The 25253-nt window shown below is 37.5% G+C and overlaps 1 protein-coding gene across 13 annotated transcripts in view; it reads left to right on the forward strand.

Annotated features, from left to right (window-relative positions):
• Positions 1 to 21443, forward strand: part of LOC306861751 (CUGBP Elav-like family member 2) — a 154332-nt gene extending 132889 nt beyond the window's left edge. For 3 of the 13 annotated variants that reach the window (XM_079404204.1, XM_079404212.1, XM_079404207.1), the window contains 5 exons: positions 5304 to 5426; positions 12450 to 12629; positions 14076 to 14219; positions 15330 to 15495; positions 17137 to 21443. In XM_079404204.1, the coding sequence (XP_079260330.1) occupies positions 5304 to 5426; positions 12450 to 12629; positions 14076 to 14219; positions 15330 to 15457 (575 nt within the window). In that variant the 3' untranslated portion in view covers positions 15458 to 15495; positions 17137 to 21443. Of the gene's footprint in view, positions 1 to 3840; positions 3976 to 5300; positions 5427 to 12449; positions 12630 to 14075; positions 14220 to 15329 lie in introns of all 13 variants that reach the window. The other 10 variants (XM_079404210.1, XM_079404203.1, XM_079404211.1 and 7 more) reach the window with 6 other exon arrangements.
• Positions 21444 to 25253: the final 3810 nt, after the last annotated feature.

Here is a 25253-nt window from a genome sequence, read left to right on the forward strand (position 1 = left end):
GCTCCTGCTCACTCCGGCTGTTAGACAGGTGCATGTTGTTCTCTCTTTGACAGTTTTTATGCCTCCGACATCATGCTAGATGCAATAAAAATGAAAGTTCCTCTTTGCTCACTTTCCTTTTCTTCTTTTTTCCATTTTCAATGTTTTTTCGCTGTCTTGTGCGTTACATTCCCAGTGTGCGTCTCTGTTCTTGTCAGGTCTTAATTGTGGTCTGTTTATCAAGCTGCCAGGCCTTCAAGGAAAGTGAAATATTTATAGCACACGCTCGCGCCTAATTGCAGCTGCTAAGGATGAAAGAAAGAGAACGTATTAGCATCCAAAATGGCTTACAGTGTGTGTAGGATGAGTGCCTTTATCTCCTAAAGCCTTCCCCCCTGACAACAGTTTTGCACACCAGAGAGTGGCTTCCTCATTAATGGAGGCTCTTGTGGAGAGGGTGAGCAGGACTGTGGTGTTTTTGTTTACAATTATGAGAAGTTCTGGAAGCTCTCGTTTAAGTTTAGTGGTACATCTGTGACAGCCTCTCAGCGAGAATGAAGTTCACATCGAGCCAAACCAGCAGCAGCTGCCATCATACAATTAAAGAGCGAGAAATTCCCACATTACCATAACAATTGCATTTTCTGGACCTCATTTTTAAAGCAATATGTTCTCCCAATACAGCTTAGTTTAGACTTTTAATCAAACTGGTTTATTTTCGGAAATGAATGGGAATTGGTCAAGCATGATGGACAAAGTAGTTTGTTATTATACGTACAGATTATATACAGCAATGTGTCAGTGCTGGATTAAAGGAACCATTCAACCAGAAATGAAAATTTGGTAATTTGCTCATGTGTCGTTCCAAATGTTTTTTGCTTATTTCTTTTATGGAACAGAAAGGTATATATATATATATATATATTTTTATTTGCAAGCTGCTATTTTACATAAACTTAAAATCGAACAGACTGTTACTGTATGTACATGTTAAACATTTAAATATGGCATGTCAAGAGTTTTCACCAGGTTCAACTAATGACATTTGACTTTGTTGATGCTAAACTTAATGTGATACTTCTTGATTTGCTATATATGAACTTACCTCTGTACAAATGAGCCAAATACAATCAAACTAGCCTAGCCTAGTGGTGTACGTACATCAGGGGTATCCATCCCTGCTCCTGGATGATCACTATCCTGCAGAGTTTAGCTCTAATCCTAATTAAACCGAACTAAATTAAGTTCCCAAACGCAGGTTCGGGAGGAGCCTAATCATCCAGTCCTGTCAATCACTGCTAAGACCGTATATAAGCAGCAGTCATTGGTCCGTTCCAGCGACAATTCTTCCCTCTCTTTTTTTCCTCCACATCTTACCATCATGGGGGGGGGGGGTTCTTACTCAGAGCTCGAGCCGAGCCTCGGGTTCGAGTCTCCTTCGTGGACAGCAAACCAAGTTTGTTTACCATTATCTGGCAGGCCCGAATGGGCAGGCGAACTCGTGAATTGTTATGAATGCATTTGTCACACTTAAATATTTTGTTTAATGCAAAACTAGAGTGGGCCCAATTCTAATACTTGAGGAACACCAGCAGCTTAAAAAAAACTCCCTATAAGATAGACCACTACAGATAGGCCACTATCCTGCAAAGTTTAGCTCTAATTCTAATTAATCACACCCGAACTAACTAGAAACATGCAAGCAAGTGTGGTGGGGCAGGTTGGAGCTACACTTTGCAGGACATTGGCTACACGTTGAGTTATGAAGCTCGTGCAAGAGATGCAGGTTTAGATCCGATCTGCCTCGTCCCTCATCACTCCCACTATTGTTTTTTCTTTCTCCTGTCTGTTGAAGTGGAACAATGGCCAAAAATAAAAATTTAAAAAGTTCAAAGTAGACCATTGCATAAACCCAAGCCAGAAACCTGCTCAATATGACCAGATAAGCATATCAGTCTGTTTGAGACACTGCTTGAAGTGCGAATCGACAGGAGATCTCAAACTCAACAGGATTTGAAGGCTTTTCTCGGCTGAATTGTGAAATCTTTGGGCCCCTCCATCTGTCGCTTGGCAACGGTCTATGATTGGCAGACGATATATACAGCTGACATCTGCTGTGTCTGTGCTGTGGGTGGAGTTACGAGCCATAAGGAGCTCCATTACACATGATGAACATTCAGCGAGAGCCAGCATCACCTCTTTCCTGACACCTCTCTCTCCGCTCAGTACGCTGAGAGTGTGAACATACTGCATGGATGGATCTCTCGCTCTCACACACACTAGCAGAAGTGCCTTTCTCAACCACAGAACTCACATTGTGCCAAATACTCAATGCCCATTTTTTGACACTTGTGTGCCAAAAACTCAAAATGGTTCCTTTTCCGCTTTATTCAGAAGCACAAAGGCGGTCACAAAGCCCTCAATTTCAGAGTCCATTTCTGTCGTAACCTCCCTTTTTGACCTCCCAATACTGCACTTTCTCATCCAATGAAGCTTTTTCTACCTCCCAATACTGCACTTTCTCATCCAATGAAGCTTTTTCTAGCTTCTTTTATATTATATACTATTCAAGGTTGAAGTCTTGAATCATGAATTCAGAAATGACCTATTTAATTGACCTGTAACATTCTTTACTGTGAACAGTTACTCGAAAGAATTACAAATTTTGCCTTCATACTGTTTTGTTATAATGTAATAGCTAAAACTGCTTTAATTTTTGGTTGAAACCACTGATCACTCTTGTTTTTCAAACCCTTCCTTCAAACCACCTAGACTGAGACCACTTTTCACAAGTCCTGGCCAATTTTTTCTTTCTTTTCACTGAGTATTCATTTCTTTCGGAAATGCCACATTACGGAAGTGGACTGGGTCTTGAGAGCCATTTCATGCTGATTTTAAACCTGCTGTTCAGGACCTGTAACACATTATGGAATCATCTCTGCTCTTATGTCTTGACCTGGGCTTTGTTTTGCAATTAGAGGTAGATTTTCTGTCTCTAATCACCTTCTGTGATGTGCTAATTAGACTCTTAATGCACTTCTCTTGCTTGCTCAGTGGATCGGGAAGGCAGACAACCGTGGTGTCCCCAGAGCTCTGTCTGACCAATTCAAATTACATGCTAGTGTTGTCTAAAGGGATAAGGCTGGAAAAACAAAGACATTTTTTCCAGATGGCTTCAGATCCTGCATTTGAGCCTTTGCTTTCAGTCTCAGTTGACAAACATTGATGTGTACTTGTCACCTTTCAGGTTGTCACTTGTCCGTGATACTTATTAATTTTCAAATGGGTGCTTACTATCTTCTCTTATTGCACACTTTCATCGAGCCAACACTTGGGATGACTACCAGACCATAATTGGGCATTGGTCACCAATTTATGGACTCGTAGGAGGGTGGCATTTGGGACTGGGCCGATAATTCCTCAACAATCCAAATACTGTAATTCTGAAGTCTTGTGTGTCTTTTGTGCGTGTTTTTTTCTTTGTGTGTGTGTGCTTCCTCATAGTATAGAGTATATACATTTTACATGTATATATGACACATGCTGTGCATTTTCCTCTTGTACCACTTCCAATCTCTGTCCTTCTTGGCTGCAAGCCACTTCCCGCAGTGTGTTGGCGTCATGGCCACTGCATGTAGCCGATCCCCAATCTCGCTAATTTAGTTTCACCTTTGGAGTAGATGCACCCGAGCTCACGCATAGAATCGGAAACTTCAGTTCGAAACGTCTCAAAACACAACTCAACTAACTCTTGTACACATACCTGCTCGTGTAGAGCATTCTGTAGCACATGTGGTTCCTTTAGTTTAACATGCGCAAAACACACACACACGCACACATTGACGCTTTCTCTTTCTTCAGGTATGAATGCTCTGCAGTTGCAGAATCTGGCCACTCTAGCAGCAGCAGCGGCTGCAGCACAGAGCTCGGCTAGCCCGTCCACCGCTAGCGCCCTGACCTCCAGCACAGGGTCCCTGGGAGCCCTGGCCAGCCCAGGTAACCAGAGGCCATCCCATCATCATCATCATTATCATCTTCGATATCAGTATCATTTCCACCAAAGCGTCGTTGTCCGTTCATCTGTTGTAGTCGAGGTCGCCATTCTCTTTGATGTTTGAATGTCCTGCATCGTAATTGTTAAGTTTTCATGTTGTGTTTATATGTGTGTGTTTGTTTGCGTAGTTCCTTGATAACGTCCATCAGGGTTCACGTTCATCATCATCATGTTTGGGAGACTGTGTTCATATGTGTGGCGTTACGCTGTTGTGCTCCTTGGCTTTAACCGTGCTCCATTCATTTTGGAAAAGATGAAGTGTGAAACTAGCAGACACATGGTTCTCCGGTTAGACAAGCAACTTTGTGTATTGCTTTGAAAATCGAAAATTTCTTTCAAACTTGCAAAATGAAGCAGAGGGAAAAGCTTTTATAAGCTTCAGAGTTCTTTTGTTTCGAGAGATGTTTTGTTTGTATTTTATTGCTCTTTTCTGAAAGCATTGTCTTCGTCGTCATGATTGGCATAATCTTCATTGTTGTTGATGTCTCTTTGTCTTTTTTTTTTTCTGCAATTTTAACCGGCTACCTTTAGGAATCAATAAAGAATGATGCATGCATATATCTATCCATCTGACCATCCATCCACCTTATCCACTTTATTATGACTGCATCATATAGCAAAAAAATTACAATAATTTCTAGTTCTTTGATGACATTCAATGTCATAATAGAGTGATTTTTTACCCAAAAAAAATATCTGTAGTAAAGTAATTTATAAATGCTGAATTAATACTGAATGCAAAAGAAAATAATACATTAACATAATTTATAATCAATGCATGTTTTTTCACACGTTCAACAAAGAAATCACATTTATTTTTTTATTTTTTTTCATTTGCGTGCACCAGTATGTAACAATACACAGTAAGAAACAGAAATCAGAGGCACTATTTAAAAAATATATATAAAAAAATCTGTCTTGATGCACAAGTTACAGGACAAGGAAGGATTGCAAAATTAGTCTAATGATACCCTCTTTAGAAAACTTAATGGCCTAATAAATTGCGCAATAAAATCATTGCGATATTTACAACATGGCTTAATGTTACATTGCCATCAAAGCTGCGCAACCCTACCATCTATCAGTGAATCAATCTTCCATCCATGCATCCTTCCCTCTGTGTACCTCCACCGAAGCTTTTATGTATGTAACTTTAACCGTTTCAGTATCATCTGCAAATGTATGTGTACGTTCAAACATCTCTCTTTTTCTCTCTTCCATTTCTCCACCTGTCTCTCCTTCCTACTCTGTCTGTCTTTCCCCACAGCAGGTTCCACAGTTAACTCCAGCGCGGGTGCGATGGGTTCCCTGGGTTCTCTGGGGACACTGCAGGGTCTGGCCGGGGCCACAGTGGGCCTCAATAACATAAATGCACTAGCAGGTAGCGTCAACAGTGAGTACTACCGTCCATCGGCCTCTCCATCCCAATCCATACAACATCACCTCATACCAGCCGCCCAATGCTCATAGAGATGCCCGATATCTCCCAAACACACACATAGTGGATTTTTTCAGTCAATTTACTTTAAACAGTAGCCAAAGCGAGGGCATCTCTCTGGGCTTCAGCGAGTTTGTTGCGAGAATTTCTCACATTTAGTCTGCTGATATATTTAAACTGTGTCTATGCCTTATTATTAAATCAATTCAATTCAGATCAGATCAAATCCATTTGCTAAGTCAAAACAAATGTAGCTCATCTCTTGTAGTTGTGAGTGTGTTTACAGCAATCAGACACATCTCCACACATTCAGACATGCTAACACACTGCTAAACCATTGCTCTGGGTGTTTCTATAGACGTGCACTTGTTTTGTCGCTATTGTGTGTGTTTGTGTGTGAGTGTGTGTTGTGTCTGTTTTATGGGGTTTGAATGATTTAAGACTAGACCTAGTCCGTGAAGAGGTAAAAGATGCTGTCTGACATGTAATAAAAAAAACTGGAACACAAAAGAAAATGCTTTGAAAATTGTCTCAGTGTTTGTTTTTGTTTTTATCAGTGAAGTCAAGTGTTGCTTTGGTCCAATTTACTTTAATTGTAAGGACAAAAATGGATGAAGAATATTTTCGTTTGTGTGTAGAAGCACATTAGGGTAACTAAATGATGACAGAATAGTCATTTGTAAGGGGTAGTTTAGCTAAAAAAGGACATTTTGTCCCTAATTAATCTCCTTTGTGTCATTCTAAACCCATAAGCCTTGTGTTCTTCTATGAAACGCAGTTGTATTTTTGGTGAAACCTGATAGATTGCTGTCCTTTTATTAACAGTCCATTCCACCAAAACATTGGCGGTACTTAACGACGTATTTAAAGTAATTCATGTGAATAAACTTTAATCTAAATCTTTTGAAGAAACATGATTTTATTTGATGAATAGATTTATATAGGCTTTTATTCACATTTATAAAACGGACAGTTCCAGTCCTTGATTCTGATAGACTGAGCCAAGACTATAGAATACCCAAGACGTGTCACTTGTATAGTTTTGAATGGGGAAAAATGCAATGTTCAATACGGCCGCTTAATCGCAGGAAGCTCCACCTTCTGAATGAAAGAGCCAGTCATTAATCGGTAAAGTCAGCGCATCATTGCAGCTGCCGTTAGAAGTCGCGGTTGCTATAGAAACAGTCAGCGTTCTGAGATGTGTGCTTAGGAGTACGCATACGTACTAGCTGATCTAGCCTAAAAAATGACCTTTTTATAGCGCTATTTGAACAAAAGAAACAACATTTATGATACAGTTGTTGTCAGATTTCTTTGGTGATTTCAAATATGAAATTTAATCGTAAGCTTAGTGAACATTTTTGGAGAATTTGATGTTTCCCCATACAAAGAGATAGGAGCTGCTCTTGCATGCCCGAGAGGCGTTTCAAAGATGGCCGCCGAGTGACATAACTTGTCTTAAAGAGACTTTGGCCGTTTCTCAATACCAAGTACGCAAAGTTTGGACTTGCGTACGAGGTAGTTCGGACTACGCAAGTTCGACTCGGGAGTGCGAACTCCTGCGGACGGGAGGACACAATTACGGGAGGTAATTCTGCAAATGGAACAGAAGTGGACTCGATAACGTCAGTTAACGCCTAAGTTATCTACACTGTATTACAATACGACGAAATATATCAAACACCACTGCCTCTTTTTGTTTTCATGTTAACATATTAATAGCCGCAAAAATGGAGTTCAGGGAATGTACATACATTACTGTGAAACAAAATATTATATCAAACAGTGTTGCCTCTTTTCTGTTTCTATTAAAATATTAATAGGCACAAAAATGCGGTTCATGCCATGTGTACACGCATTAAGATAAAACGAAAATTATATCAAACACCACTGCCTTTTAATTTTCTTCAAAATATAAAACACAACCCTCTTTTTGTTTTCATTTTAAAAACATTAGTATGTGGTTTAGGTAATATGTGCACATATACTCTGATTATCTTCACTGTATGTATAATAAAATTAAATATGACAAGCACAGCCTTTTTTGTTAAAGTCAGTTTTAATGAACAATAATAGCCATTATAAAAGTATAAGTATAAAGTATAAGAGACTTATGTAATAGGAAATAAAGACAAAAGCAAGCAATTGTCAAATGTATGTAACGTTAACAAAGTCAGCGCTGTATTACGAACATGAAACATAACATATACCCCTTTTCCACCAAAGCAGTTCCAGGTGCTAGTTCAGAGCCAGTGCTATTGCCGGATCTTAGTTGGTTTGACTGGCGAGCGCTTTAAGAATCGGTTGCTTTTCCACAGGCTAGAGAGCCAATACAGAGCCAGGTCTTACGTCACTGAATACGTTTCATGTTTTGGTTCACTAGCGCGGCACAACAGGCTTGTTCGAGGTGCATCAGCGCCACGCAGATCGATCGATCGGCACACAACACACTAAAGCACCGCGAGAGCGATCCAAAAGCATAAAGAGCCGTCTGCTTTCCAGTCGCTTCCGTCGCACCGATCAATCCCGGACAAGCCTAAACAAACTATCAACGGATGTTGCGTTGCTATTGATGTTCATGGCTTTGCGAACCTACATCGGTATCCAAACACGGCGAATCAAACGTGTTAGCGTTTAGCTGCTATTTCAAATATGCCGGCCCAAGTTTCTGTTCGTCTTTTTGGTCACGGTAACCCCTCCCCCAGCTCCTGATGCAAGCGGTTCTTCCTTCTAGCCCAGCAATGTTTTGGTACTACTTACGAACCGCTTTTACTGGTTCGGAGCTGGTGCTTTGGGTGTCGAAAGACAAAGAACCGGTTTGAAACTAGGCTCTGGCTCCGAACCAGCACTGGAACTGCCTTGGTGGAAAACGGGTATTTGTGCTCAGCCAAAACGATATGACCTGGAAGAAATAATAGATTCATGAGACCAAAGATTGCCTATTAGATTAACCCAAAACTAATTATATCTCATGTTTAACCACTACAGAGACATCAGAGCCAGCAGCAAATGTCAGAAGGACTAGCCGCGGTGAGCCTGCTCTCGGCAGATACATGAGCACTGAGTGCCCGCTGATCGCGTGGAGCTCACGTCTCCAAAATCGGCTAAGCATATTTTCGAAAAGGCGCTATCTTTATAAATAAACCGCAGATTTCAGTTTTAAACAACTACATTCTCGGCTTAAATACTCTTAGAACGGCATTTCATTTCAATAGCAGTAATATTTTCTTATAAAAAGTTTGAGGTTTGCACAAGTCACCTCTGGATGCATCCTTGATAAAAGGGGATTTGTAAGGACACATCCTCCGGGGATTTGAACTGTACTTGGCTAGACGTGAACTTTGAATTGGAACAGTACTTGGGCGACTACTGATGACGTTTCACAAGTCCACAAGAACACAAGTGCAGACAAGAACGCATATTGAGAAACGGCCTTTGAAATTACTCCACAAACATACAACTTTATTTACATTTGTGTGTTACTCGGCAACCACTTTGTTGGAACCACAACTCTTTCTGAGGAACTACATTGTTTGGCGGAAGAATAATGTTTTTATTAATATCATTACACTTTATTTGCTCTGTTTTATTTTGAGAAACCTTACTACGCATATGGAATAACCGTTTTATAAAAGCAATAAGCCCCTTGAAGCTGTGGTTTACAGTGAATCGTGCCTAACAACGCCTCTTAGCTGTTATAAATTCACTGTAAACCACGGCTTCTTGGGGCTTATTTCTTTAATAAGCATTGATCAATGCACGTATGAACAGCACTTCAAATATGGTAAACAGAATATGGTAATTGTTGGAAATGTTACTTTGGAAATAGGCTACAGATTACATGTTACCCTATTTAAAATGTAACAAGTAGTGTAAGTATTCCAATTACTTTATTAAAGTAATGTAACTGATTACTTTTCTAAATGTATAACAAATGTTTTCAATTGTTAATCATTTTAAAACAGGTGGGGTTTACCTACTCAACACTGCTTACTGTCAGACTTTCAAAATCCTTCATTGCTTCAATTAAGATTATAATAATTTAATTTTAAAGCACAGCAATCACAAAATCAGCCTTTAGCACTTTTTATTTATTTTGAGATCATTCTGAGGTTAAATACAGATTTAAAATCATAAGAAATAGTTTAATAGTTATGACACTGTTTTTTAAATCAAATGTTTGCACAACTATGACGTCACAACTATAACACTGGCATCTAACAATGCCTTGGAGAAAAAAAAATGTTAATCTTAAAAAATAAAGCATATACATAAACCCAAATAGAAAATAAAACAGATATCGAATAAGCATGTGCCCTATTCTGTGTCCTAAACTCCTTAAACGTCAGTGTCTCATATTTTAGAGCAGTCAATGCAATTTGAGAAATAAATGAATAAAATCTGTATGTGGATGTGTGTGAAACAAATCTGATGTAATCCTGTTTGTAATCGTTAAAGAAATTTAACGTTTAATTTAAGTGAATTTCATTACACATTTTTTCTCAGTAACTGTAACTGATTACGGTTACATATATTTTGTAATATATAACATGCACATTACATGCAACTAATTACTCCCCAACACTTATTGTTTGATATAGAAGAACGAACCTCACTGTTTAGTTGTACTGGAATGGACTTTCAATGGAAGGACAGAAGTCTCGCCGGTCCTAAAAAACAAAATGTAAAAATTGTTTCGACAATAAACAAAAGTTGTATGTATGCTTCTGTGGGTGTTGTGACTTACGCCAGTAGCTTGTAAATAGATGTTTTGCATTTAGATGTTACCACATTGTGCATTTTAGCACGACTGGAATGCTGTATTGACAAATCAGCATTCAAGACCAGAACTACTCATCTTATAATAAAATGTACCTAATGGGCGTTGCGGAATGTAATTAGTATGAATAGACGAGCTAAAGATCACCGTGGCCTGTGCATGTGTATATGTCAGTGTGTCGGCACGCGGACAAAATCTCTATCTCCACCAGTGACCTTTTAGCCAGGTTTCTGGTTTTATAAATCAAGCTCTCTCTAACAGAACGTCTATAATTTAAATTCATTCAAATGGCTCTCTCTCTCTCACACACACACACACACTCCCAGTGCTAATTTAAGAGTCTGTATAGTGTAATTGAATATAAAAGGTCAGTATTGTAATTATTGCTGGATAAATGAGGGAGCTGGCCATCCAAGCACTTCACTCATCATTTATTGTTTCCAGGCCGTCAAGCTAAAAGGCCAGTCAGTAAATACTCATGAATCAGTCTTTATAAACACACACACACACACACACACACTGATTAAGACATAAAATATATTCTGTACACAGTGCACAACTGCTTCTACGGTAGCACAATTTGATGTGTTGTTTTACATTATGAATATGAGTTGCCACAAGGGATTCTCTAGATTAAGTGTCCTTTTTCAGTTCTTTATTTCTGCCATAGCTAGAAAAACATATTTTATTGTATTACTTTATACTGTAATTATGTATCTGATGCATTATACAAACCATCATTTGCACAAGGAGAGTTTTTGAACAAGATTTGGAACATTAAGTTTATCAGTTTATGAAATAACTGACAGATTATTTGATAATCAAAATGAAAAACTAATATCCATTTAATGTCACAATGATTTGAACTCTATCGCCCCTCCCCCATTAAGTATTGAGATTTGTTACCATTAAAAGGAAAGACAGTGTATATGAAATCAATAATGATAACGTTCAATAATTATATTTAAAGAAATTGATTATAGTTATATAATTAATAATTATTTAAAGCAGGGATGCATTAAATTGATTTTAAAAAGACAGTTATAATGCTACAAAAATATTCTGTTTCAAACGAATTCTGTGTGCTTTCTATTCAAAGTATCCTGAAAAAAAATCTCGGTTTGATATAAGACTTTTTTTTTTTTTTTTTTTCACAAAATCGGCATATTAGAATAAGATATAAAATAAATCAAAATATTGAGAAAATCACCTTTAAAACTGTCCAAATGAAGTCCTTAGCAAGGCATATTACTTATCAAAAATTAAGTTTTGATAGGAAATTTACAAAATATCTTCATGGAACATGATTTTTACTTAATATCCTTCTGATTTTTGACATAAAAGAAAAATCGATAATTTTGACCCATACAATGTATTTTTGCCTATTGCTACAAATATACCCAGCGACTGGTTTTGTGTAAAAAAATAAATAAAAATGTAATTTATTCCTGTTATGTCAAAGCAGAATTTGAACTTATTCTAATACGCCAATTTTGTGTTAAAAAAATAAAAAAATACCTTTGTGAGCAAAAGAGACTTGTTCAAAACCTTAGCAAACAGTAATTTGTGTGTGCATATATATATTCCCATAGACTGTGCTTAAATGCCGCTCATATATTTACAGGAGTTACTCCCTGAAGCACATGTGCATCTGTTTTAGCAGTCAGGGGTTCTGCTTTTAATGGATCCAAGGATGCATTTGTATTTTATTAAAAGAGTTTAATGTTTTTTTGCACACAACCCTTTTAATACAGCCAAGATTGCTGACACAAATAATGAGATTTCCGCTGTGTGAGGTTAAAAAGGTGATTGGTCAGATGTTTCTGTGTGTCTGAGGGTCGCCGTGGTGATCGTTTCGTGCTGCTATTGTGACGTTAGTGTGCATGTGTAGGCCGCGCTCCTCATTTGCATACACCGGTCAGTATATTATGTATCTTCTCTATCTTGTGTTTGTGTGTATATGTGTGTGAGTGGGTGCTGTTTTTGACGTAAAGTCCAGCGTGACGTTTGTGATTCTGTTGTTTCGACGAGTGTTACGTTCACGTGTGTCGTTGGGTTTTTCGTGTTCTGTCTGTTTTTGTGCGTGTCGTGTTGTGCTTTGTTGTAGAAACACACCCTGAGTCCAAATGCTAACGAGTAAGAGCACTTCTTTTTTCTTTATTGTTGGGTTTTATGTAAAGTTGCTCACATGCTCTCAGGTATGGCAGCTCTGAACGGCGGGCTGGGCAGCACGGGCCTGAGTAACGGGTCAGCCGGACCCATGGACGCTCTCACACAGGCCTACTCAGGGATCCAACAGTACGCGGCTGCCGCCCTGCCCACCCTCTACAGCCAGTCCCTACTGCAGCAACAGAGTGCTGCGGGCAGCCAGAAAGAGGGTATGGACACACACACACACACTGGACATTGCTTACAATGGAAGTCTAAAGTTAAATCTAGTTCAACTTAATTTAAGTAGTACAGCAAATATGGAAGTACATTAATGACAAAAGTTGAAAAAAAAAAAAACTTTGCATATTTGAGGCTACAGTGTAACATGTTTGAATATCTATCTATACTCCTTAACATCTATGAGCTTACATGTAAATTAATCATTTAGTACAGTTCATTTATTGTGTATATACATGTTTTTACATTGTACTTATATTTTAAAAATACCTGCATGTAATTACATCTGTAATTACATTTATAATTACACCGGTGACCCATCCCTTACACCTTAATCCACCCTTAAACCTACCCATACCAGCAAACCTGTCCCTAAACTTACCGTACCCCACCTCAATCGCAGCAAAAGTGTTTTTGTTTTTGTTTTTGTTTTTTTCAGTACAGTATGAACACAATAAGCACATTGCACTTATTATTGATGTAAATTTATTTCTGTATCAATCTTCCATAGTATTTTTTTAAGTGCAGCTTCACAATTTTTGTGAAACTTTTGTCATTAATGTACATCCATAACCAAATCAGTGCCAGTCAAAAACATACACTACCATTTTAAAGTTTGAAATACTGACGTTTTTTGAAAAAGGTATTTATTTTATCAACAATATTAGAATGATTTCTGAATGACAATGAAATAATGGCTGTTGAAAATTCAGCTTTTCATCACAGGATTACTTTGCATTTTAAAATATAGAAAAGTGTTATTTTCTATTGTAATATTTCATAATATATACAGTCTATTTTATCTGCTTGTTTTCTTTATTTAAAAAAAAACAAAAAAACTTGACCCTGTAACACTTGCACTCTCTATTCTATTTCTATTCTAACTTCTTGTTATATTTTTATTGAAAGAAAAAAAACAAGCCACTAATACTAGCAGTCTCTATTATTTTTCTATTCTATCTATATGTTTTCTTTTTATTTATTATACAAATTACCCTCTAACACTAGCGTTCTTCTTCTTTTCTATTCTTTTGACTTTTATTTTTATTTAAAAAAATAATAATAATTGACATTCTATCACCAGCTTTGTCTATTCTTTTTCTATTCTATCTTCCTTTTTTTGTTTATTAAAAAAAGAATAACTGACCCTCTAACGCTAGCGTTCTCTATTCTTTTTCTATTCTTTTCTTTATATTTATAAAAAATAATAATAATAATTCGAAAATAAGAAAAGCTTGCCACATGTTAGACTAACTGAGACTTGTCACAGCACTTGCATATTATTGCTCTTTTGTTGGTTTGATTGCTTCTATTGTCCTCATTTGTAAGTCGCTTTGGATAAAAGCGTCTGCTGAAAGACTAAATGTCAGTGTAACTTTGTTGTGGTTTCTTCACTAAACATGTAGACATGTACATTTCGTATGTGTGTGGAACAGGACCGGAAGGAGCCAACCTGTTCATCTACCACCTGCCACAGGAGTTTGGGGACCAGGACATCCTACAGATGTTCATGCCTTTCGGAAACGTGGTGTCTGCCAAAGTCTTTATCGACAAACAGACCAATCTGAGCAAGTGCTTCGGTATGAACTGACATACAAACAGTCCCAGGAAAGACAACACAGAATATACCAGTAATAGTTATTTGCGTATGGCTTACAGTATGTAGGCACGTTTAATTTGACATTAAACTAGTCATTAGGCTACAACAATTGTTGCTTTGCAAAACTGAATTAAAATTGTGTTCACGCTAGGGGTGTGCGATATCGTCTGCGACATTATCGTAATTGTTGTTTTAGCGATGTGCGATTTGACATTATCGAGTATTTTGCAAAACCTATGTTTTGCCAAAACACACCCTCAGAGTGCATGCTTGCATTACTTGAATGTAAAAAACATTACTGTTTTTCCTCTATTTCACCAAAAAAAATAAAAATTCCAGGCACAGCACTGTTTTGCGTCTCTGAGCAACATGACGGCGTTTTGTTCCTGAATGAATCAACTGTTTACATGATTCGGTTCAATTGCAATGACTCACTTGTTTACAGTGACTTGCTGCCACCTACTGGCGGTAGGTGGCAGCAAGAAAAACATATTCAAATATCAGTATTCAACGTTTTATGTTGAATATATCAAAACATTATTTCTGCATCTGTAACTGCAGGTTAAATGCATTCATGTCCTGCATTAAACAGTGTGTAAATACATCTAAATGCCACTTCAGATGCAGCTGTGTTTCCTCTGCATTATCTAATTCGCTGAGTAAATGTAAGAATTTGACTCAAAAGATAACGGACACTTTTAGAAAGAAAATGGCTTTATAAAGGTAAAACTGCCCATAAAAGTTAAAAATCAATTTAAACTTATTGAAAAAGATAAATTTCTATCAGTGTGAACTGACCACCATACAAAATATGAAAAATATCAAAAACTTTAGGAGTCAGTTCAAGAAACCAGCACAATAACACACTCAGCAAAATATCGTCTAATCATTGTAATCGATAAAATTGCAGAAAATATCAAGATATTATTTTTTGTCAATATCGCACACCCCTAGTTCCCGCTTAGTCTGTAATTCTATGTTTCTAAATTCAGTTTTTTTGCTGTATTTGCGTTGTGTTTTACTGCCAAATATTACAGTCGAAAGACATTGTGCTGTTCCTATATCCCTTTCTCCTTTTCCTCTATCGTAGGTTTCGTCAGTTATGACAATCCTGTGTCAGCGCAGGCCGCCATTCAGGCGATGAACGGGTTTCAAATCGGCATGAAGCGTCTCAAAGTCCAGCTCAAGCGCTCGAAGAACGACAGCAAACCGTACTGATCTTAGCACTAGGGCCTCTCTCATGTTACACTGCTAGGGTAAGTCCCCACTGCTGCCACGGTTGCCAAACTGGGACTCCGGGGGGAGGGGGTGCACGGGGGGAGAGTTTCACCCTTTGACCACCAGAGGGAGCCACTCTCCCATAACCTTCTTTTCAGCTTTTTTTTAATTAATAACAGTATTATTTTGTCTCTTTTTTTTTCACATGAACGCTTCCATTTCCGCCATTTTTTTTGTATGACTTGCGATGGATGAACAGCTATTATTGGTCAACTTTTTTTTCGTTTGAGTCATGTGTAAACTATTTGATTTTTTTTTTTAAAGTAAATATTTATACAATGGCTATTTCATTATATGATAACAACAGCAGAAAGAAACGATGTATAAAGTATTATTTGTTTCTCTTTGTGAACCTGAGGCTTGTAAGGACAAGTAGAGAAGGTTCCGATATGATTAAAGCACCAATATGCACATTAACCTTTGCCCTTTGGCCTCTGGTGTCGGTTCAGGGCTTTGCTGCTCCTTCGAACCCTTGGCCCACTGGCACTAGAGAGGAAAGGGTTAAACCCGCTGTGGCCTCTCTGTAGTCAACGGCAACAACTGCCTAAACAGCTTCCTCAACAAATACTTGCCGTCAAATGTTCAGTGATTTTTCTTTTCTTTTTTTTCTTTTTTCAGTCATTTTCTGTCAGTAAGGGTTTTTCGTTATTGTTGTTTGTTTGTTTTTTTTTTTAAAGAAAAAAAAAAGTCCTAATTTTATGCGTCAAATGATTGTGGTCTTTGTCCAACAGAATTTGTGTAGAGCATTAAAAAATATTTTGATCTGTCGATGGTTAAAAAGATTAAAGCGTTCTAGGTTCTATGTGGCGGGGTGGGGAACTGAAAACTTGATGTTTATCGAAAGAAAAAAAACTTAAATTACAGAAAGCCACAGGCCTGTAAATTTTATTTGTAAAAAAATGCAGTTCTATTTTTATACAAAATTTCTACTGCCTCTGAAGTAAAGGACTTTATTTATTATCTTTTAAGTTATTGGGTTTGGAAAGTCGTGCTCTCTCTATCCTGAGCCTCGTCCGATAGTCTTCTTAAATAAACCACACAATCTGTTGTGTGATGAGAACACAGAATCACGTACAAAACCCCTCTTTTTCTTTCTTTCTTTCTCTCTCTCACCTTCCCTCTCGCCATTTCCCACAATCCCATCCGTCACGTCCCCATCATATCTGTCTCGACTCTCTCTTCCTCCTCTCTCTTTTCATAAGTAGTGGCACTTCATAAGTGAAATCTCTTTTTCGTTTCATTTTGTTTTTGTATTGATTTTGTTTGTGCTCTCCAAAAAAAACGGAATAATCTCTCCCAAACGGCGATCCATCTGCGGTCTTGGATCAGGATGGATACTTTTGGGTGTATGTCTGTATGGAGGAGATGGAGTGTGTTTGTATTCTCTGTGTGAGCGAGTGCCTCATTTACGTGTACATGTTGGCAATTTTTTCCAAATTTGTGTACTGTACGAAAAAAAATGCTAATGTGATGTTGGTGAAACGCTGGTTAATAGAGCTGCTGCTGTTGTTTGTTTGTTTGTTTGTTTTGTTTGTTCGTTTGTTGTTCTCATGGTTTAATGATGTTAGTTGTGTGCCGGAGCTGTGTGTGTAACTCTCCTCTCCCGTTTTCTTCCCTAGAACTCATCTCCATGACTCTATGCTCATCGTTTGCCTAGCATGTCTACGTGGCACAAAAAAAACCTGTCTCATCGTCCCGTCATTGTTTCTGATGTCTTTCTGAGTTCTCCTGCTCATAATCTGGTCTCCTTTTACTGATCTTTGTACTTTGATCTTAGCCTGATCTTTTTAGGAAAGTTTTCGCATGTGACCTCATTTTGAGCTTTTTTTTGGTTGTTTTTGTTTTGTTTTGTTTGTTTAGATTAACTGGTGAGGGGAGCGAGGGAGGGAAGGAAGGGAGGAAAGACAAAAAAACAAAAAAACAATAATAATGTGAAAACGCTGCATTCACACTCTAGAGACAGAGTATATTTACTAACATAACCAGAGCATCCTTTTAAGAAAACAAAGAAGAAAAAAACGACAAAAAAAATCCTGTGGCAAAACAATTACAAATATTTGCGTTTGACTTTTTTTGTTTCTTTTTTATTTGTCAGATTGTTTTTGTTTCTCTCTCTCTCTCTTTATGTTGTTGTTTTTTGTTTTTCAATCATTTAAAGTAAACTTGAACGTTCAATACAGGGATTGGCGTTGGGACTTACTGTCGGCAACACTCTTAATTTGAGGCCTGCCGTAAGAAACCCACGCTGGTTTCTAAACGAATAGACTACTTCCACGCAGTTTTAATAAAAAAATAAATAAAAAAAGCTGTCTGATCGATATTAGAATCTCTCAGAGCTTGCTCGTGGTTTTTACATTTTTCAGGCAGTGTAAAGTTTTTTGATAAGGCCATTTTAAGTGGCTTGATTTCTCATTAAAGTCTATATAAAACCACTTTTTTCTAGAGTAGTAAAGGTATTAAAAAAACACACAAGATTGCCCTGTTTGGGGGGAAATGCTACCTACGTGTCACACCTTTTGCTGAACTGACTTACAGTTAGACAATCCGTGGTTTAAATGCACATGAAATGACCTATATTTTATACTGTTTAAATGTATAGAGGAAAAAAAAAACAGAGTTTGTGTAACCCGCGGTCCCGTCGGTGCTTTTCGTGGATAAAGTCGTGGTTTCATCAAGTCTAACAGTCTTATTTGTCTCATGTTTTTAAAGAGAAGACTAAAAATCAATTTACTTGAACAATAGACAAAGCCTTTCATAAGTACTATTACTACTACTTTTTTTGTTTTGTTTTGTTTGTTTGTTTTTTGGTTCTTTATTTTTGTTTTTGATAGGAGTCCCTCTTTGCTAAATTTCTTGTTGGGTAATTAGCTATATAAAAATTCTTAAAAGTTACAGTGTCGGCTTGTGAAGCATCTATGTCATTATATTATTTTATTTCTATTGTGGGAAACAATATTTAGATGTGTTATGTTGTTCAGCAAAATGTGATTTTTTTTTTCTTATAAAGAAAAAACAAGATGAGTGGAATTTAGTGCCAAATTCTGACGGTACATCCTGCCTACAGCTTCAGTGTTTTACTTGTGAAATTATTTGATAACATGGGTATTTTATTACGTAAGTGTTTTGTATGGAACCCTCATATTTAAAGATATAGATTTAAAAAAGGTTGTTAACTTGCTCTTCTGTGGTCTTGTTGCCTGAAACTGTTCATGTTTTTGCTTTTCTTTCTTTTTTTCTTTATTTGTAAAGATGTAAAAAGTGCCCATGTGTCATTATCGCTCTCACAAGCACACACACACACGCACACATACATTCACAGGTAAGCACATACATGCACGCATACACACACCTGTGCTAAAGGTTGACCTCACAACCCTCTTTTCTTTGACGGTGTGTGTATGTGAGCCCCTGAGATTGAGTCTCAGCTGTTCTCCTTATACACACACACTGACACACAATACCCCACAGAAGGCCCAAATTTGACAGGACAAATTCATCTGATGCATCATGTTTGTCGGTGAAAAATTGTTTGTGTGATGGGACAAAATATTGACGTATTTTTATGAATCAGGCGTTGAACTTTTGACCATCATAATATAATACAGGGCCAACATAACAGCCACATAATCATTACCCAACAGCTGATCTGTGTTCCTCTACGTTAAACTCGAAACGTCTCAGTGTAGTCTCGCTTTCTGCTGCCTTTATCAGGACTATTTTACGTTCGTAGGACAACCAAAACTCCGTCCTGATGCCAAAGTAGTTAAGCGTGATCCGCAGTGTTCGATAGCGCCTGTAGCACTTTGCTGTAAACGTTTACACATCGTTCGAACGGCCCGTAAAAATATTGTTTACAAACGTAGTTTACAGGCAGCCCCCTCAAAACCAGTTTACTTCACTCTATAGCACTATTTTATACCCAAGCTCTGCCGTTGCCTTAACACGTCGATCAGTATTAATGGGCTGGAATACATTGCTGCACATTTAAAATGTGTGCCAAGGTTGTGAGTGTGTTGTGTGACTGCGTACAGATGTGTGTCTGTGCTATGAACGGTTGTTCGTTGTCTATTCGTCCATGTTATTTCTAAGCTTTAGCCTAAACCGGATCTGCCAAACGTTGTGCCAGTTGAAAAACAAAAGGGACTCATTCATGAAACAAGAACAAATTTGCCTAAATCATTCGTAACCATTTTTATGTAAACTTTTGTACAAGCAAAACGAATTTCCGTAAATTTGTGTAAACGTAAATTGTGCATAAGCGAACAAATTTCTGTGTATATCATACGTAAAACACTTGTTCATAAACTGCGTCTTGCGTGAATTACATGCAACCATTTTAAATAGGCCTAAATCGTGACTTACGACAATTCTTACGTAAATTGTCACGCACATGCAGAAAGAATTTGTGTACGTTGTTCGTAAAAACATGTAAATCAAATGTCTTAAAACCAAACTGAACTGTTAACTGACCAATGGCTTTTGCTGCACACGAGAAAATTTTGTACGAATGATTTATACGGAAATACGTTCTACTTGTCTTTCATGAAAGAGGCCCAAGAAATGGAAATGTTTTCCTATAATTTACCCCTTAATGATTACGTTTCGTATTGGGAAGTTTGAGTCGGTCAGTTTATGATATACTGTTCTCTTTGCCAAATCGTATAACCACTAGCACAAACACAAAAGCACATGCGCACTAGCACAGCGTTATTGCGCAGTATTAAAATTGACGACTCTTTATGCTTTCCCAGTACAGCGGTCGAGTCAACTGACTCGCTACTTAACCTTCGTCACAATCAACTTCAGACAAAACAGGGTAAGCTTTCACAGCCAGCACAATTTCACACACATTTGTTAGATGTTTAGTAAAGCACAAACTCACAAGGAGTTCTCGCTGAGACTCTTCACTCAGGGGTTTTCCGCACCACACGCATCTGAAATCTGTTTGTTGTTTCTTTTGTTTCTTTCTTTCTCTTAAGTGCTATTTAACAAGTGTATTTTAAAGGAAAAAAACGATGTGTAGTTTCTTTGCATTTTAGCTTATGTCAAGTTTTTTGGAAATGTATGTGTTTATCTAACGTGCCGTAACAAAAGCTTGTCGTCTGTAGATTAATATCATTTTGTTTGATTCTAAAAAGATTTAAATAGTTTTAAGTATCGTCTTGAGAAAAGCCAAAGTCAATGCATTTCAGTGGATTATGTAAGCGTGATACATGTTTGTTTGACAACACTTTGAAAATCTGTCATTGGATGGGAATTTAAAAAGTACAAAAAAAGCAGGCTTTCCTATTTCTATCACTGATTGTACTTATGCCTTTTGTACCAGTGGAAGTTTTTATACTGGCAATTAAAGGAAAAAAAGAAAAAAAACAACTATCCGACAGGCTGCGCGGCCCCAGCCAGGGGCCGACAGCGACTGGTTCCCGAGTTTGATTTCTAGTTGGCGTCCAGAACGTTAGGTTTTGATATAAAGATTTTTTTAGAAGAACTTTGGCTTGGTATCTTTAGCCTCCTCTTCTTTATTCTTCACATCAGTATTTGCTTTCCTTGTTTTTTTTTCGTTCGTTCGTTTCCTTTCTCGGAAAGAGGGTCGAGGAGTTTTCCTTTTGGCTTATAAATACGTAATGCCGAGTCTTTACAACAGCGGTAAGTTTCATTTAGTTAAGTATTGTGCAGTCACCATGATAAAGACGATTAGACGATTTAGAAGTATTTAGTCACCTTCAGTGGATAAATGTATTAGTTTGACAAACAAGATAAAAGTAATTTGAGGACTTTGCTTTTAGCTGTTTAGATTTTTCTGGTTTCTCTGTCTTTGCTGTTAACCTAACTGTGTAGCTGGAACAGTCAGACTTATTTTTGTAAATGTATGTTCTTGTGTGATGCAGTTTTTTGCCTCTGTCTCCGATATTAAACCATTTTTCCTAATACTCGTCTCTTTCTCTGTGGCATGCTGTTCCAGGACCTGTCCAATGTTGTACAAATGTTCACGCAACCCTCCGGTGTTTCACGTCTCGTTTCTATCTCCCTTCTCACTTTTTTCTGTACCGCTTGTTGGATTGTTTCTTGGTTATTTGTTTTCCTATTTGATGTATTTTATTTACATTGCGATTAATTTCAGTCTCATCACCAAACATGGTAAATATACATAAAGATTTATATATGTATATTTCTGTGCAGCCCAACTTGCTGTAACAGTAGATGGACAGCCGCTTATAAAACACCAGCCTTTTGCTTCCTAATGCTTGACCTCAAAGCGAAAAACTGGAAATCTTATCATCATTTTTTAAAACTGACCCATTTTTCTACTAGATTTGATGTCGGGGTCGAGGATTTCCTGCTGAAGGCGCTTACTAAGAGGTCACACTGTTCTGTACTGTACCGCTGCTCTGGGCGAGACCCCCGTCTGTCCTTCTGTCTGTGTCCCTATCCACTATGTGCTGTCCATGTGTCCACTGCATCCCTACAGAGATACCAGAGAGTCCCAAATCAATTTACTACCATTATAAAGCGTTATAAGGGATATTTTAAGTGTTCCAGTATTTTGGAAACTCCAGTCAGAGCAGGTGCCAGGGATTCAGTGCTTGATTTTGTTTTGTGCATATTTATACAGAGAAGGGATAGTGCACCCAACAATAAATATTCTGTCGTTTACTCACCCTCGTGTCACTCGAAATGTGTATGATATAACACACATTTTTGAATTAAAGTAGATGGGGACTTCGAATGTCAAGCTCTGAATGGGACAACAACACCATAAATGTAGTCCATGCTACTTATGCGCTATATTTCGTGCCTTCTAAAGAAATATGATTGCTTTTGTGCGAGGTGCAGAACTGATGGCTAAATTAGCATTTTTGGGTGCACTGTCCCTTTAATTCTGAGATTCCACTGAAAACTGTGGTCCTAAAGAGAACTTTGCTCTTGTGTTGAAGAAATAAAGAGGATTTTGTTGCAGGAATGTTTTACACACATCTAAGGACAAACTTTTTGTTTGTTTGATTTTGTTACTTTACCGGGGGTACAAAGCAGTAAAAGTGTGAGTCACAATAGTTAAACTTAAAAGTTCAATGTTGGTGCGTTTTCAGACATGAAGCTGTCAAAATATGTTATATCAGAATCACTTCAGAAAAAGCAGAACTAAGTTCGTGTCACTGTGTGTGAAAACTGAACTTAGGGCTATATAAGAAATCAGAAAACTTTATCAAAGGCTGGATTTAAAGTGAATATTTCAAAAGCAATTAATGCAAGGAGAGAACAAAAGACTACCGACATGTATACGTTATTTGTTAGTATCACGCTTTCTATTAAAATTAATATAGTGAACATGAGCACTTTCAACACGCAGTGTTTTTTGCCCTTTAGTGGTCACCCCACGCAAGTGCAAGTGAAAGTGACGTGACCCATACTTGGAATTCGTGCTCTGCATTTAACCCATCCAAAGTGTACACACACAGCAGTGAACACACACACACAGTGAACACACACCCGGAGCAGTGGGCAGCCATTTATGCTGCCCCGGGGAGCAGTTGGGGGTTCGATGCCTTGCTCAAGGGCACCTCAGTCGTGGAGAGAGCGCTGTACATTCACTCCCCCCACCTACAATCCCTGCCGGCCCGAGACTCGAACCCGCAACCTTTGGATCACGAGTCCAACTCTCTAACCATTAGGCCACGACTTCCCATAAAAGGTGGGTATTGCCAGACAATCTGGTATATGAACACTTTAAGTGTCTAATGGTTTTAAATGAAGAGTCTTTATGTAAAAATGTCCAAAGAATAAAATAATAATAATAATTGAAATTACAACGTATGACATTAGTAGCCTACTATTTGAATTCATTAACGTATCTTGGTCTCAGTTATAATGCTGTGGCATGTCAGTAATCATTCATTACCACAGTAGGCTGCATATCATAGTATTATAGCATGCAGGCTTAACGTTAAGCTTAAAGTAACTACATGTAATACAAGGCAAACAATGCAAGGGCAAGAACACACGACCAATGAGAAGACGTTTGAAGACAAAGGCTTTTCACCGCTGGATTTGTCTACGGGTACATCTCAAGAAATTAGAATATCGTGAAAAAGGTCAATATTTTGTGTCACTCATTTCAGAAAATGAAACCCATATATTATATAGATTCATTACACATAGAGTGAAATATTTCAAGCCTTTATTTCTTGAAATTGTTATGATTATGGCTTACAGATAATGAAAACCCAAAATTCAGTGTCTCAGAAAATTAGAATATTACATAAAATCAATAAAAAAATGATATTTTAAACAGATGTCAGAATTCTGAAAAGTATGTTCATTTTTATGCACTCAATACTTGGTTGGGCCTCCTTTTGCATTAATTACTGCATCAAAGCAACGTGGCATGGAGGCATTCAAGAGGACTTTGGACCACTGAGCAACAGTCCAGTTCTTTTTCTCCACAGCCGAGGTAAGGCTTGGTAGCCCTTTTCCTGAAGACGTCTGAGCGTGGTGACTCTTGATGCACTGACTCCAGCTTCAGTCCACTCCTTGTGAAGCTCTCCCAAGTGTTTGAATCCGCTTTTCTTGACAGTATTCTCAAGCTTGCGGTCATCCCTGTTGCTTGTGCACCTTTTCCTACCCAAATTCTTCCTTCCAGTCAACTTTGCATTTAATATGCTTTGATACAGCACTCTGTAATCAGCCACACCTTTCAGTAATGACCCTCTGTGACTTACCCTCTTTGTGGAGGGCGTCAATATTCGTCTTCTGGATCATTGCCAAGTCAGCAGTCTTCTCCATTACTGTGGTTTCAAAGAACAAGAGATACCCAGAATTTATACTGTAGAGATGGCCATTTAATGAAACTCAAATGTAAATATTATAATATTTTGAGAGACTGATTTTTGATTTTCATGAGCTGTAAGCTCTAATCATCAAAATTAAAACAAAAAAACTTTTGAAATGTTTTACTTTACATGTAATGAATCTAAAATATATGAAAGTTTCACTTTTTGAAATAACTTACAAGAAAAAATGAACTTTTTCACGATGTTCACATTTTTTTAGATGTACCTGTAAACTACAGTAAGTAGGCTACTACACTAACAAATGGTCTGTGAAATTATCACCAAATTATGGATTGTTGTGAGTCACTTGCTCATATGAAAATGCTGACATAAATATAAACCCATATACACACAACCACAAAAAAAGAGGAAGAAGATGTGTGAAATCTACCTGTTGTTTAATGGGACACTTTATTTTAGTGCGTCTTTGTTACAAATGACATGTAGCTACTTAGTAAACAGTAAAACGTATTACAAGCAACAAACTTAAACCAAACACGGTAACACTTTATTTTTCAAGGTGTCCTTGTTACACGTTACATGTAGCCTACTTACTATTATAATAACAATAAATTATGCATAATTACATGCAAGTAACCCTAATCCCTAAAACTACATGTATTTAATTAATATTACTCCGTAGCCTACTTAATTGTATAATTACACTGTAACAAGGACACCTTAAAATAAAGTTTAACCCCAAATACTAACCCTATAGTAGTTAGTAAATATTAATTAATATTACGCAGTACTTATTTTGTGTAATTACACTGTAGCACTAAAATAAAGTGTTTTAAAAGTGAGAGTTGTATGCAGTTACATACACAGGCCACCAGATGGACTCATTACTTCTTAAATTGTAAAAAGTAAAACTCTCAACATGACACCGAATATGTATGAAATAACAC

Source organism: Barbus barbus (genome assembly GCF_936440315.1).
Source record: "Barbus barbus genome assembly, chromosome: 42".
Classification (NCBI taxonomy): Eukaryota; Metazoa; Chordata; class Actinopteri; order Cypriniformes; family Cyprinidae; genus Barbus; species Barbus barbus.